General features: G+C 35.0%; 1 protein-coding gene across 2 annotated transcripts in view; it reads left to right on the top strand.

Moving 5' to 3' along the window:
• MIER3 (MIER family member 3) overlaps window positions 1-13,685 on the top strand; it is a 29,646-nt gene extending 15,961 nt beyond the window's left edge. For both annotated transcript variants that reach the window (XM_004458819.5, XM_071208140.1), the window contains 8 exons: window positions 724-809; window positions 1,044-1,116; window positions 3,122-3,273; window positions 5,465-5,546; window positions 7,034-7,128; window positions 9,245-9,372; window positions 9,457-9,599; window positions 9,708-13,685. In XM_004458819.5, coding sequence (XP_004458876.2) covers window positions 724-809; window positions 1,044-1,116; window positions 3,122-3,273; window positions 5,465-5,546; window positions 7,034-7,128; window positions 9,245-9,372; window positions 9,457-9,599; window positions 9,708-10,165 — 1,217 coding nt within the window. In that variant the 3' untranslated portion in view covers window positions 10,166-13,685. The remainder of the gene's footprint in view (window positions 1-723; window positions 810-1,043; window positions 1,117-3,121; window positions 3,274-5,464; window positions 5,547-7,033; window positions 7,129-9,244; window positions 9,373-9,456; window positions 9,600-9,707) is intronic.
• The last annotated feature ends 2,078 nt before the right edge of the window (window positions 13,686-15,763 follow it).

The raw sequence follows: 15,763 nt of genomic DNA, 5'->3' as shown, positions 1-15,763 counted from the left end.
GAACTAATGTGCTTTTTAAAAATTAAGACATTCACTTAGTTTTGCAAGGCTTTCTCTTTATTTTTTTTCCATGGACTGATCTTTTATTTTGGGTAACCGGTCTTAGTTCTACCATGAAACTTTGTAGTTTTTTGGTTTCTGTGGGAAGGCCCTGCTCTCCTGGTTTTGAAAAGTATCCGTACTCAAAACCTTTTTATTTTTAGTGTTTTATTTAACTGGTTTTTTTTTCCACTTAGTTCTTGATGTTACACGTTATTAATTTCTTTATGCAATGTAAAACTGAATCTCACTTCTTTTAGGTATTTTTATGGTAGATAACTGTTCATTTAACAAGTTCAAATACACATACAAGTGTGTATGAAGACATAATTTTTTAAATCATAATTTTGATCGACTTAATGTGTAGCTCTTTGTGTATCTCATTCTGGATTTGTGTAATCAGCACTCCTGTGCTCTATGTTCTTTGCAAGGTGACTAGTGGTTTTCCTCTTACCTCCCCAACCTATTAACATCCCATCCTAATTATCATGATATTAAATACTTTCTTAGTTTCTACATGTCTTGTTTTGATTAATATTGAATTGTGGGAATAGTGCATGAGGTTTAGTGTATTTATATTGATCTCATTTTTCCAGCAAATTTTTAGAAAATACTATGTGTTGAGTATTCTCCCAGATCTTACCAAAAAAGACAATAAATTTTTAAAATTTTTATTCTTTAAAGCAAATACTGCATGTGATGGGGATAAGGAATCAGAGGTTGAAGATGTTGAAACAGACAGTGGTAACTCACCTGAAGATTTGAGGAAGGTAGGTTGAGTTACCATCATAACCTAGTAGACCATTTGGCCTAAAATAATTTTTAAAAATATTTCTGAAATAATTTAAGGTATTTGTTGTTGTTACAAGATAAAGATACAAGTTTACAACTTTACAAGATAAAGGTTCTTTTTTTATTTGTGGTAACTGATTGAGGAGTTGGGACTTTTTTTTTTCAGTATTTTTTTAATAATAAATTGATTTTATTTCTGAATTTTCCTATAGGAAATAATGGTTGGTTTTCAATATCAGGCAGAGATTCCCGCTTATCTTGGAGAATACGATGGTAATGAGAAAGGTAAGGGAGGCTTTTGATTTCAGTGATGTTTGGTAGACCAAGTTACCCCTTGATATATTTATTTAAATATCTATCTACCAACCTCAGTGGTATAAATACAGGTTCTGGGTCAGGGATAACTTCCAGGGTCAGGATATTCAGGTCTAACTTAGGAAAAATGTATAAAAATTAAGTAGGAGAATCAAGACACCCACCCTACCCACCACCCACCCCGAGTTATAGTGCTTCGTGGTCAGTATGCTCAGCACTGGTTAAAAGAGTAGAGCACCTTTTTAAGGTACAGTCCCTTGGCTTTTATCCTGTTGTAGTAGATGCTAAGAATCTCATCACCTAAGATGATGAGATTGTTAGGAGTAGAGTTTCCTCAGGAAAAAAAAACTCTTGAGGAAAAAAAAGGGGAGTAGAAGAAATTTCTCTGTCCCAGCCCCCGGAAGAGCAGGAGGTGGAATATAAAGATTCTACTGCTTTTGCTATATACCCCTACTTATGTATAATCAGTTTCTCCTCACATTTTTGGTAGATTCCAACTATGATTGGCTCTGAAATTATGGAGGGGGACGTGGTGCTGGGAAGTAAAATACAGGTACACTTTCATAGCTGAACTTGAGAATTGACTAGACTTGATTTATTTCCGTGGGTATTTGGCCTTTTCCCTTAGAGAAAGGGGGAAAAACCATGGGGGCCTGGTTACAACCACTAGTAACACCATTTTCCTAAACTGACTCTTGATCCTTATTCAAAATGCCACCCTCAACCTCAGAGCCAAATAAATGCTAAGCACAGTCAGACCTTAGTTAATGGAGGTAATGTTCTCTCAGTTCTGCAAATTCAGGAGGGAAGGTTTAGCTTCTCTGTCTTTTGGGGAATAAAACCAAATTATTTTACCTATTTCAGTTGTGACCAAAGAGTAATTTAAACTGGTTCCAGAAAGTTCTCTCAAAAGTCAGTCTTATGAAACTGATTCCAGAAACTTTTCTTAAAAGTTAATATTATTGCTTCACAAGCACACTATTTATTTTTAACTTTACTGGTAACTGAGTGTGCTAATCAATGCCTCATACAGTTATGAACATAAAAGCATTTACCACAGTCCCTGGTACATAGTAAGCTCTTAATAAATTATCTTTGTTAGCTGTATTTAGTATTTATTGTACACTTGAAGAAATGGATCGTACTTGAAAAAATGGGATATATGGTTAGGCATCGCTATTACTTTACTGCATAGAGTAGAGACTTTGAGGCAGTGTGTGCATTAATAAAATACAAACCTTGTATACAAACATTTCGCTTATTAGTATATCAAGCACTTTAAGACATTGTGGGAAGTTTGCTTCTCTGTTGGTTATTCTTTCTAAAACCTCCCTAGGCAGGTCTGATTAATCTGTTCTGTCCTGTAAATAAAAGTTCATTTTTGGGGAAGAAATCAGTATAAAATAGACCTTTAGATATTTCGTTATTGCCAGAAATTTTGGCTTTTATGCAGTTGGCAATTTTTAATTTTTAGAGATTTCATAGAGCCATTCAGGAAAGTCAAGAGAAAATTCCAGTAGGTTATTGAAAGAATTTGTAGATTATTTTTACCTCTTCATTAGAAGAGTATAGAACAACACTATTGGCTTTTCCATTAGACCTTACTAGATATGGAAAATCTTCTGATTGTTCAGTATATATAACCTCCCAAAAAGTTACTTGCTCTAGCCACTACAACTCCTGGTTCATGATAAAGTTAAAAATTTCTCAGGGAGTGAATGATGTAAGTCAGTGGTTGAGTGCCTGCTTCCCATGTTTGAGATACTGGGTTCAATCTCGGTATTTCCTAAAAAAAAATTCTTTTAAATCGTTACTAATAAAAGATTCTACTTGCCAAACACTCAAATTGCTGGTATCCTCAAATTTAAGTTATTTTTGCCCCTGCATGTAGCTTATAAAGAAAGAAGAAAAATAGTTTGCATGTATATCTTTGTGTTCATGATTTTTAATATGTTCATGGGATTTTCTTCATCAGTGTATGAAAATGAAGACCAGTTGCTTTGGCGTCCTGGTGTGGTTTTGGAGAGCAAAGTTAAGGAATACCTTGTTGAGACCTCATTAAGAACTGGAAATGAAAAACTAATGGATAAGATTTCCACAGGAACACACACAAGGGACAATGAACAGGTATACTTCAACTTCTGTTGACACATCAGCTAGTTCTTTTCTTAGTATTGTGATTCAGATATTTCTTATATGTGAATTGAGTATCTTTTTCTGATTTTTAAAATTTGGAGCATACTAAAACAAAAACAAATGTAACCCAGAGACCCTTGAGGTAATCACTCTAAATTGCATGTCTTTTTGCTAACACACACATAATTTTTACCTTATGTAAGTACTATTTTTTAAATCCTTTTAATCACTTAAGCATATTTTCCTAAGCCATTAAGAATTTTTGAGTAGCCTAGTTCTTGATGACTATATATTCCATCCCTTAGTTGTAATATCATTTGTTTAAACATTCCTCGTAGTTGGACATTTAGATTTTATGATATAGGTATTTGAATTATTATTGGACTTTGTTTAGAAACAAAGGTAATATCAGTGAAGATTGTTTGCATTTGATGTAGGAGCATTTGGGTACCTGTAGGTGCAGAACATTCTCCTGATTAAGTGTGGGATGGGGAAGACAGTGCCTGTTTGCATTATTTAAATGTTTGTAGTTTTGCCCCTCCCATATGCCTTTTTCACTCCAATGTAGGTAATCTTGACTAATGAGTACCCCGCGATAGGCAGGCTCACTTGAATTCCCAAATATAAGAATTTGTGGTAGCAGAAGAAATCCTATTGTTTGTCTTGATATTTCATTAAGTCTAAATATCAATTTTGAAAGAATTAGCCTCTTCAAAACATTAAACCTTCCACTCTTAAGAACATGGTCTGACTATTTATTTGGCTTTTTTTTTAATTACTCAAATGTTTTTTTGAGTATCACATGTATCTCATTAGCTTAATTCCTCAATATCTTATGTGTAATATGTAATTGAAATCTTATATTTACAATTGTTTATTACTGACATAGAGAAATATCAACTATTTTTGTATTTACTTTGTCTCAGGCTATTGAAAACTTATTAATAACGATTTTTAGTTGTCCTTCTTAAGTTTTTTAGTCTTTAAGTCATTATCAAAGAATAATTTGTTCCTTTCTTGCCAATTATATTAATCTCTTATTCCTGGTATAAGTCTGACTACATTAGCTATAACTCTCAGAGCTCTTTGGTAGTAATGGTGATTTGGGGCCTGCTTTTGATGGAATTAATGCATCTAAGGTTTTTACTTTAAATATAATACTGACTCTTGATTTGATATAGGCTATCCTTAGATTGTTTCTATATATTTATAACTATTACAGTTTTTTTATTGTTTTCCATTAGAAATTGATACTGATTTATCAGATACTTAAAACTTTTTTATTGGAGTGGTTGTGTATTTACAGAAAAATCTGGCAGACAGTATATAGTTCCCATATATCCTTCTTTCCTTCCCCCATTGTTTTTCCTATAATTTACATTTTGCATTAGTGTAGTACCTTTGTTACAATTGATAGAACTATTACTATAATTATATTAATAACTATAGTACATAGTTTTTCATTTAGGGCTCACTCTTTTTTTTTTTTCTTTTAATCAGATGTTTAGTTATCTGTTGAAGTGATTGCTTTTTATGTAATCTATTGATATATTATTAGGTGTTTTAATATTGAGCCATCCTTACCTTCACTGAAATTATTTAGGAAAGTGGATTATTATTTTACTTTCGATTGAGTTCTCTCTGTGTCTATTTAAAATATCCATTAATTTTGAACAGATTCAATAGGAAGAAATTCTAATTTTAAAAAAAATTTTCATTGTAAATGGAAATAACTGAGACTACTGTAAACCCTAGTTTATAAGTTCCAGTCCTTCAATTCCAACCCTGCTGCAGTTCCCTTCTATTAAAACTAAAAGCGAGAAGGTAACATCAAGAGACAAGACCATAATGCTCAATTTTCCTAACTAGAAAAAGTAATCTAAAGTAGGGGAATTCCTCCAGCTCTGAAAGCCTGGTAATTTAAAAAAAAAAAAGTCACGGATGATACTGGTGATATCTGAGAGAGAGAGAGTGAACAAACCAATGGGGTGCCAAAGTCTGTGGGATAGTTATATAGATTAAATGCCTTGGCAAACATACTTCCAAATGCCATTAGCATTTCAGCCAGTATTTATGAAGACTCTTAACACTATGTCTGGTTTTTTTGTTTGTTTGATTTAATGCTGTTAGGTTTGAACTTTTGGTAATTTTTATTGAACTTCCTCCCTCCCCCTTCTCTAAGGCCTTATATGAACTTCTTAAGTGTAATCACAATATAAAGGAAGCAATCGAAAGGTACTGCTGCAATGGAAAGGCATCTCAAGGTAAGAAACACTTGGGGTCAAGAGAGAGAAATGGCAGAATGGCAGGGGATAGTATGGTCATTTGGGGATTCAAATAATCAAAGTATCATAAAGGACAGAGCAATCCTGTAACACTTTAATAAGGTCTGTGTTCATCTTCATAGCAAATAATTTTTTCCTTTTCTTGCCCTCTATTTTTAGACGTACCAGAGATTGTCCAAATACAAATTAGTTACCCCCCTGTCACCTCCACTTTCTTGAAGAAATAGTTACAGAACAAAGCAGACCCCAGAGATGACAATATATTCAAAGTAATTAAAAAGAATGATTTTATGATTTCATTGAAAAGAAGTGTTTTTTTTTTGCCTTTTTCTTTTTTCTTTTTTTTAAAACAGACAGGAAATGAAAAGGAGATTAAGGATTTAAAAAAGAAACATGTATAATATATTCCATTGAATTTATTGTAAGAAGTATATTTTTAGTAGTCATGAAGTAACATTTTTACAGTGCTTAGGTTTTGTTTTGTGTGTGTCAGGGAAGATGGCTAGCTTTTATTTCAGTATTTTTTGTCATTATATAAATGGGTTGCATGCACCATAACATAACTTTCATTAAGTAATATGTAGAGTGAAAATGATAACTGTTATAATTATAACTTGGAAAAATATGAAAGCTGAAATAGTACATTTGAACTTGTGGGTTGAGAAAAGACTACTGAAATGTTTCCTTGTAAAAGCTGCTGCTTTGAAGAAAATTATTTTAGGTTCTCAAAACTCTCAAATTAAGTACTGTTTTCTTCCTTAGTTCAAACTATTCACCTTTATAGTGGACTACTGTTAATGACTTTGGGGGCCTGGTCCCCATTGTTACTGATTGGGGCACTGCAGCAATAAAGAGAAGAAATAAAATAACTCCTAAGCCTGGGCCATGGCCCCTGAAGACCTCCAAAGTCTACTCTCTGGCCCCAGTATCATCTGCCAGGAAGTTGAATGGGATTTTTGTCTTTTGAGAGCATGGACTATTTTTTTATCCCTTTAAATTTCCAGAGTTAAGCATAACATTCCACACACAAACTTTAAATAAATAATATGCTGATTATACTTATTTTAATATGATTGGTAACATGTAAGAACCTATGGTTTAGGTATAAGACCAGAGTAATGCTTCTTTTCCATAAAGGAAATAGCCTTTTTTATTTCCTAATTGAAAAATAATATATGCTCGTTGTTTAAAAATAGAGCATAAATTACAGAAAACCTTAAATTCTCACCCTACCATGGAGTGAAAAAAAAACCAAAAACAATAGTGTTTGTTTTGGTGTTCTAGGTGTCTTTGTACGATTTATATAGCATGCATATCTTTGGTAATCCTAACTGAAATCTCTTAAATGCAGAACTCTTTTTTTTCTGAGTTTATGGCCTTTTACAGGGAAAACATACTGTAAATAAATAATTGATTCATATAAAAGAGTTTTGAAGCCAATGAATTTTGTTTTAAAATTACTTTAGAAGGAATGACTGCGTGGACAGAGGAAGAATGCCGAAGCTTTGAACATGCACTCATGCTCTTTGGAAAAGATTTTCATCTTATACAGAAGAATAAGGTAAATATTAAGCAAATTAGTACAGAGAAATTACTTTGTAATTAAAGTGAATATAAGAAACAAATTTATAAGACACTGCCATGAGTAGGAATAAATAGCAACAACTTGTTAATATTCTGCTGCCATTAATATTCTAATATTGCTTTAAACATGACTGAGATTTCCTCTTAGATGCCACAGCTCGTTCAAGGGGTGACTGATGGTTTATTCACACATCTTTTTTTATTTTTAATTTTTTAAATTTTTTTATTTTTTTCTCTCCCCCACCCACCCCTCCCCAGTTGTCTGTTCTCTGTGTCTTTTTGCTGTGTCTTTCTTCTTTGTCCGCTTCTGTTGTCAGCGGCACGGGAATCTGTGTTTCTTTTTGTTGCGTGATCTTTTGTCAGCTCTCCGTGTGTGCGGCGCCATTCTTAGGCAGGCTGAACTTCTTTCTCTCTGGGCAGCTCTCCTTATGGGGCCCACTCCTTGCGCGTGGGGCTCCCCTACGCGGGGACACCCCTGTGTGGCACAGCAGGACACTTCTTGTGCGCATCGGCACTGCGCATGGGCCAGCTCCACACGGGTCAGGGAGGCCCGGGGTTTGAACTGCGGACCTCCCGTGTATTCACACATCTTTTGACATAGGCAGTTATCATACTCTATTCACAAAATGGATTTACCGTATTTTTTAGGAAGTCTTACTCTTCTCCCTTTTTCCTTGATTTTCATTTCTTTCCTAGCTATTCAAAAGCCCGTGGCCTCAAAAATGTTTCTCTTCAGCAGGGAGACCTGTGGTTCACTTGCTGAAAGAAGAAACATTAGTTACTAAAAGCTCCTAAAAATGTATTCTAGTATTTTGGAATAGTTAAGTCCCATTGAAATATGGTTTATTTATTATTACTCCTGTTCATCCTAAAGGAAGAGAAGGGTCCAAAATATTTAGGTGAATAAGTTAACATTTTTACTTTTTAAAAATATGAAAAAACTTATTGTTTTCTCAAAGATGAGATGAAATGTTTAATTTAGTAAATAGATAAAACTGTTAAGAAAAATCTGAGTTGGCCTGTTAAAATAATACCATCAGTTTTGTAATGATTTATGAAATTTACTCTAGCCATTCATTCCATAAGTAATTAAGTCCTACCACTTACGAGACATTGTTTTAGGCACTAGAGATAACATCAGCGAACAAGACAGAAAAGGTCTCTGTCCCCAAGAAACCTACATTCTCTAAGAAGACTTATAGTTAATGATGTTTATTGAAAGGTATACTATTTCTTCGATTAAAAAGCTTGTCCCTATATTAATGATCTTATATCAGAACACACTTGTTAGTCAGGACAGAGATATTGAAACTTCTTACTGAATACTGAGAAGCATCAGAGAAGAAAGTGTTGACTGGATGAGGATATGGAATCTAGTCTGCACATCTGAACTCATACCTGCAGTTGTATGTCGTTAGAGGAGCCCCCAGTCTGTGTGAGGTACCAGGTTCATGAGGCTTGAATTTTATTGTTGTTTATCTTACCAAACTCTGTTGGAGCTAAGAGCCAAATGTTAGAGGGGGAAAACCCTGCCTTTAACTAGGAAATCATCTTAAATTCTAGATGCAATGGAGTGCTCATTCCTTTCCCAAGGGTTTTCTACTGCTTTTAGATCATGGAACCCTTTGAGAATCTGATAAAGCTTTCGCCCTTATCCTCAGAAAAGTGTACTTGCAAATAATTTGAGGAGTTAATAGGCCTCTTTAAAGCCCATTCATGGACCCTTCAGGGGTTGGTTAATCCCACCTTAAGAACCCCTCCTGTAGTCAGAAACATAGAATTCAATGAAGAAAAACTAAAGGATGCCAGTGTTTTAGAATTTTCAGTACAGATAATACGATAATTTCTGAGTATACAATACATTGCAATTTAAAAACACCTTGGAGCTTTGAGAGTAGCCTCATTTATTAAATAGTATAAATTTTAAAAAACATTTCTGGTAATTACTAATAAAATGTTCAGAATTTCATAGTTGGGAGGATACAAAATAAGACCTATGGATTGAAGTTAAACTTTTTTTTTTTTTTTTTAGTTACTAAAAACTGGGTTGGGTTTATTGGTTTACTTTTTAAAAATCCACCTTTTTTTGTTAGGTAAGAAGTAGAACAGTTGCTGAGTGTGTAGCATTTTACTATATGTGGAAGAAATCTGAACGTTACGATTACTTTGCTCAACAAACAAGATTTGGAAAGAAACGCTATAACCATCACCCTGGAGTTACGTAAGTACCATGGGCTTGACTTCAGAGCTTCTTGGTTTTTAACTGTGATGTGCAATCATAAAATGATTGGAGTTTGTTTTTCAGAGATTATATGGATCGTTTGGTAGATGAAACAGAAGCTCTGGGTGGGACAGTAAATTCTTCAGCCTTAATTTCTAATCGACCTGAGCCTATTCCCGATCAACAGCTGAACATTCTGAACTCTTTCACTGCTAGTGACTTGACAGGTAAAATAAAAATTTTTGTGTTTTTTAGTATAGCTTGGGGCAAAATTGTGTCCTCTTCATTACATGACCTAGGACCACTTAATTAAACCATTTCCCATTTCTTTTTAGCTTTGACCAACAGTGTAGCAACCGTCTGCAACCCCACGGATGTGAATTGTTTGGATGATAGCTTTCCTCCACTGGGCAACACACCCCGTGGACAAGTAAATCATGTGCCTGTTGTAACGGAAGAGTTACTCACGCTGCCCAGCAATGGGGAAAGTGATTGTTTTAATTTATTTGAGACTGGATTTTATCACTCGGAGCTAAACCCTATGAACATGTGCAGTGAAGAGTCAGAAAGACCAGCAAAGAGATTGAAAATGGGCATTGCTGTCCCTGAATCCTTTATGAATGAGGTTTCTGTAAATAATTTGGGTGTGGACTTTGAAAATCACACACATCATATCACCAGTGCCAAAATGGCTGTTTCTGTGGCTGACTTTGGCAGTCTTTCTGCCAACGAGACCAATGGTTTCATCAGTGCTCACACTCTGCATCAGCACGCAGCCCTCCACTCCGAGTGACACAAGTGGAGAGCCCAGAAGCATCGGGTGTGCAGTACCGGTAAACTTGAGGGGAGCTATCAGGTTTGCTTAGTCTTTCACTGGAAGTTTGAACCTTTTTCACTATGACATCAGTGATGTCAGTATGTATAGAAGTATATCTTGATTTGTCAAGAGTATTTTCATTTTTCAATCCATAAATGTGGAAATGAACTATGATCAGCAGAGTGGGAACTAAGATTGAACTCTGTGGTGCAGCTTTAAGCTCTGCTTCTCTCTTCCTTATCCCCCAGTACCTCCTCCTTACCCCCTTCCTTTTCTATAATTTTCTGTTCCCCTCTGCCCTCACTCCCAATTTTAAAACCTGTAGACAGAGGCCACCAGCTCAAAACCAGCACAGAAATTCTGAACTGAATGAAGTGGCTTCTTTTTGTGTAAATTCCTTTTGCCGTAATGGATGCAGTGGAATAACAATGTTTACAGGTACCAATCCTGATCCCTGCTCAATGTAGCATTTTTTTGGTTTTATTTTCTTAATTAAATAAAAGCAGGGGTAGGTTTCTTTAAACTGCACAAACATGCAAGGATTTTTTTTAAATGGAAACTTCTCTCATGTTATTCAACTAGAGCACTTCAGTTTACAAAACAGCAAGTCCATCTTTATGGAAGCCAGCACAAGGAACTGCGTGCAGATTATGAAGACGCTTGCTTGGATCCTGTTTAAAAATTCTAGACCAGGGCTACCTTACACAGAATTGGTCATTTTACTGCCAGAAGATTTCTGTGTAACTTCATTTTTGGCTAAAAATTTGGTGTTTAAGGTATGGTATTCAGATGGGGTTTTTGTCTACCATTGTCAGGATTGTAATCTTTAAAATCATACCGGTCATTGTATAATTTATCCTGAGGCAGTTGACTTGCGGAGGCACGGTCTACAAAGCCTGAGATGTTGCCACTCAGTGGTTTACGTTTTGGGACACCTCTTATGTTGTTTGCAGCACTGCAGTTCAAAGTGTTAATATATAGAAGGGACTTCTAGATTTTATACATAATGCAGTAGAACCTTGAAGTATATTTAAACTTTTTTCATTTAGCTTGAACATTTGGGAAGAAAAATGTGATTTCCTATCTGAAATAGATTGGTACTTTACCACTTTGATTTTTTAGACAGTGATAAATGTTCAGATGCATCTCAAACTTAGTTTTATTTTTATTCCATACATTGTGAATGAGAAGCCATTGTCATAAACTTTGGCCATTTTGCATTTTTAAGTTGTAAGGTGAATTCAAACAACATGTAATACAGTATTAGGATGTAATAAGCTTTGCTTTTATAGTTCAGTTAAAACAATTTCACTTTTGTTTGTTTTGCTCCGTCTTAATTGAAACTTTTGATTTCTACTAGTGTTGCTTTGCAGAAACTTAAATGTTTGGCTGCATTGCTGATATTTGTAAGTACAAGTTGCTTCAAGGTTGTGCTGACAAGTAGATAGAATGTAGTGACCTTAGTACTGATTGAAAGGGAGGGTATTTATTATACAAACTGTGAACTGCAATGACATCCTTAGCTTTGGATGATGTGTATTCTCATTTTTCTTTGCAGCATTTTAATGAAGATTGCTTTGAAGTGTTTACGCAGTAGCACATTTACTATTTAGTTTATAGCCCAGTGACAAAAGTAGTTAATAACTTAAAATCAGTTTCTAATTTATACATTTAAAGTCTAGCATTCCTCTGTGCACACAGTAAATGATGGGTAGCCTGGACCCTGTGTTGCTTTCTAATATTTTTATCCAAGTTGTCAGCTTCTTATTGCTGTGTTGTGCTAAACTTTGAACTGTATTTTTGTTGTTAAAAATCAGTACATTTTCTGTAATTTAGTAAGATACTGGCCATAATCTTCCATTGTTACAACTTTAATTTTGACTCTGGGTTTACAGTGGCTGGTCTGTATAAAATAATTTACACAAAGATGACTGAATGCTAATACCAGTTGCACTTAAATGAACATGCCCATTCTCAGTAGCTGATGCAGTAATATATTCAGTTTATCTATGCATTGCTGGGATCTCCATATATCAGATGGAAACGGTGTTTCTTATCTAAAGTTTGGATTATCAGCAAGTTGAATGGACACTTTAGTTATTTAATAAAGATTTTTGACCAAAATCCAGAAAATGGTATGAGAGAAAAATAAATTCCAGCTAGTTTGATAGATTTTTTAAATGCCAATCTGATTTTAGCCTCTTAGAGAGTGCTAACTAGCTGGTAATGTTTACTTTTAATTCTTTGTTAAAATGAGGCAATAATTTGCAAGATTTTTGTATATATGTGTAAGTTCTTCATATCTTTTTAAATCTAATTCAATATTTTCTGACTACTTCTGCCATGTATAATACCATTTTTGTGCATGCTTGATGTGACATTCATAAATTGTACCACTATGACTTTATCCATGTAAAATAGCTATTTATTGAATTTCCTTTTAAAAGCTGGATTTACTGGGTTTTTTCTTTTCTGTTTAAACATCTTAGCAGAGAATTTGTTACTGTTTATTAAAAGAATTGCGTTTTGAGAGCATGAAAATAACCAATTTGCAATCATATGAAGAAACAATAATGCCTTTATTATCAAGTGTTAAGCACAATTCTTGTAACAAACTGTGATGAATTCTTTTTGTTTTGTTTTTCCTTTGCCGCAATATTTTCATATGAACAAACCAAAAATCCATGATGAGCAATTGCAGTGTTGGCTGATGTATCTTTTATGTACAGGGAATTTGAAGAGGACAGTGGATTCCTTTAGAAGTGTAACTGGTGCTGTGATTATAGCAATACTTTACTTTCGTTAGTTGTACTTCATCTTGTTCATGCTAGCTTTTTTAAATGTTTAGTTTTCCTCTTGTCACGGTCAACTGCTGAATTTACTTGAAGGATGTAGAATACTGTTTAAAAAAATACTAAAGTGTGTACAATTAGGTCAAAGAATTGTGCAATTGTTTCCTTTTTAATTTTTAAAATTGAGGGTCATATATATATCTGAAAACGTCAGATCTAATAGAGCATAGTGATACTATTTAATTTAACCAAAGTCTCTAGTGAATATTTCAACTTTGAATGTAAACTAACGAATAGACCTGACCACCAAGGATATTGTTTGCCCAGAGTTTCAAAGCACATTGTCTACGAATGGAAATTGAAATTTATAAAAATATTGACGTTACTATGTTTTTTAAAAAGTACCTAATTTTTTCACTAAAATGAGGAAACTATTAGTTTATTGTTAAATATGGTGGGTCTTAATATTCCTCTTAGCTGACCAGTGATTCCAGTTGTTCCAGTTTGAAATAAGTACCGTGTGAGTCTGAGATAAATTAGTGACAATCAGAACAAGTTTTAGTATCAGATGTTCAAGAGGAAGTTGCTATTGTTGCATTGATTTTAATATTTGTACATAAACACTGATTTTTTGAGCATTATTTTGTATTTGTTGTACTTTAATAACTGGTGTACAGTTCCAGAAATAAAAATCTGGAAATCTTTTTTTTTTCTCTTGGTTCGTGTGAGTGTTTGCCACAAATAGATTTTTTACTAATGAACCTTGAACTTTACCAAATGGGTAGCTACTTTACTCCTGTTAAATTAGTTTTAGATGTAGTAAATAATATTTTTGATAGGTAAGTAATAAGGTCTGTTGGCAAAATAAGTTTTCTTTAAATCCTGTAAGAGTCTTCCATTTTTCATAAAATGCTAGGCAAAGTGGGAATCATACTTTTAGTTTAATTCAGGAAACATTAGTAAATGTCTGCTATGCTTTAAACACTGTTCTAGACAGCCATATCTTTTAGGCAGACATGATGTCTGAAATTTGATCAGATTATTTGACAGAATATATTGATGGCGAGCTCATTATCTTTATCATTTTCCTTATTCATTGTTCCTTAGACTAGTCCTATCTTTCTTTCTTAAGCCATCTGTGCAAGCTGAAGATCGATCTTAGCCTAATTTAACAAGTTTGTCCCCCTATTTCATTTGCTCTCACAGGACCTTTCTCTAGTTCCATTCTTAATATGCAGTTAATGAGATATTGTCCATAATACCCAGAATTTGTATCAGGGCAAGAAAAGGACAAAATGAAAGCAAAAACCTCAGCTCTCTGCATTGGTTACTCATCTAAAACCACATTCCTTCATTTGCAGATGCCTAAGGGCCTTAATCTGTGGGCTCAGGGAGAAACACATCCATGAAATTGCCTTGAGGACTGGGGGGGACAAACAGGGTGGAGGTGGGGGAGGGCAAGGCACAGGTATTTTGAATGTAGCCAAGTGTTACATGGGAACTACATAGTGCTTTGGGCTTTCTGGGGAGGGCGAAGTCTCCTGGAAGCAGAAAGATCTCTATAACTTGTAGACATTTTCCATTTTGCCTATTAATTTCTATCAGTGGTACATTTTGGCTTCTCCGACTTCTCACTTGCACATTGCCTCATAAATACTTAGCCTTATTCATTTTGATTTCGATTACTCCCTGGAATAGCACTTTATTATATATATATCCCATCCAGATAAGTGATTCTTAGTCATTATCCTGTTTCTTTGCTTGTCTCGGTTCTCTGTGACAAAGCTGTGCACAGGAACACTGAATTCACTTCTCAAGTTTTTCTAGATATAATTTGGGATTGCTGACACCATAGGGAGAGACACTCCATGTGCCTACCTCGATTTGATGAGGCTGTTTTTATAACTAGATAAAACTAATAACTAATACTGCTACAACGTTTTCTGGAGTAAAATTCATAAACATTGCATGAGCATGTGAGAAATGAAATCAAGACATTTATAAACCTAAGAAAAATTAGAAAAGTGAATATGGCTATTCTTTTAAAATATCCGTGTTTTATATTTTGTAATATTTCCACTCCATCCCAGCTCCACCCCCTATCTCAGACCAAGTCCTATTACTAGGCAAGCTGTATACTCACACTGAGCATTTCACAGGCAGGAACCATGTTTTATTCTTTGTAGCCCCCAAGACCCTTCACATAGTAGGTATTCACTAAACATTTGATTACTTAAATCACTCTTAGGCAGATGGTGACTTTTCCTCCCTAACTTAAAAAAAAAAAGCTACATGCACACAGAAAAGTTGAAAGTATAAAAGAAAACCCAGATTCAACAATTGTTCACATTTTACCGTATTTGATCTCTATTCATTTTTTCTGAACTGTTGAAGTGTCATAGACATTGTAATATTTCACCCCTCAAAACTTTGGCTTGAAAAATTCTAAAGCGGGAAACGGACTTTGGCCCAGTGGTTAGGGCGTCCGTCTACCATATGGGAGGTCCACGGTTCAAACCCCGGGCCTCCTCGACCCGTGTGGAGCTGGCCATGCGCAGTGCTGATGCGCGCAAGGAGTGCTGTGCCACGCAAGGGTGTCCCCCGCGTGGGGGAGCCCCACGCGCAAGAAGTGCGCCCGTGAGGAGAACCGCCCAGCGTGAAAAGAAAGTGCAGCCTGCCCAGGAATGGCGCCGCCCACACTTCCTGTGCCGCTGACGACAACAGAAGCGGACAAAGAAACAAGACGCAACAAATAGACACCAAGAACAGACAACCAGGGGAG

This window comes from Dasypus novemcinctus, chromosome 2 (assembly GCF_030445035.2).
Source record: "Dasypus novemcinctus isolate mDasNov1 chromosome 2, mDasNov1.1.hap2, whole genome shotgun sequence".
NCBI classification, from domain to species: domain Eukaryota; kingdom Metazoa; phylum Chordata; class Mammalia; order Cingulata; family Dasypodidae; genus Dasypus; species Dasypus novemcinctus.
The sequence above is the reverse complement of the archived record's forward strand: the minus strand, read 5'-3'. Positions and strand labels throughout refer to the sequence as shown.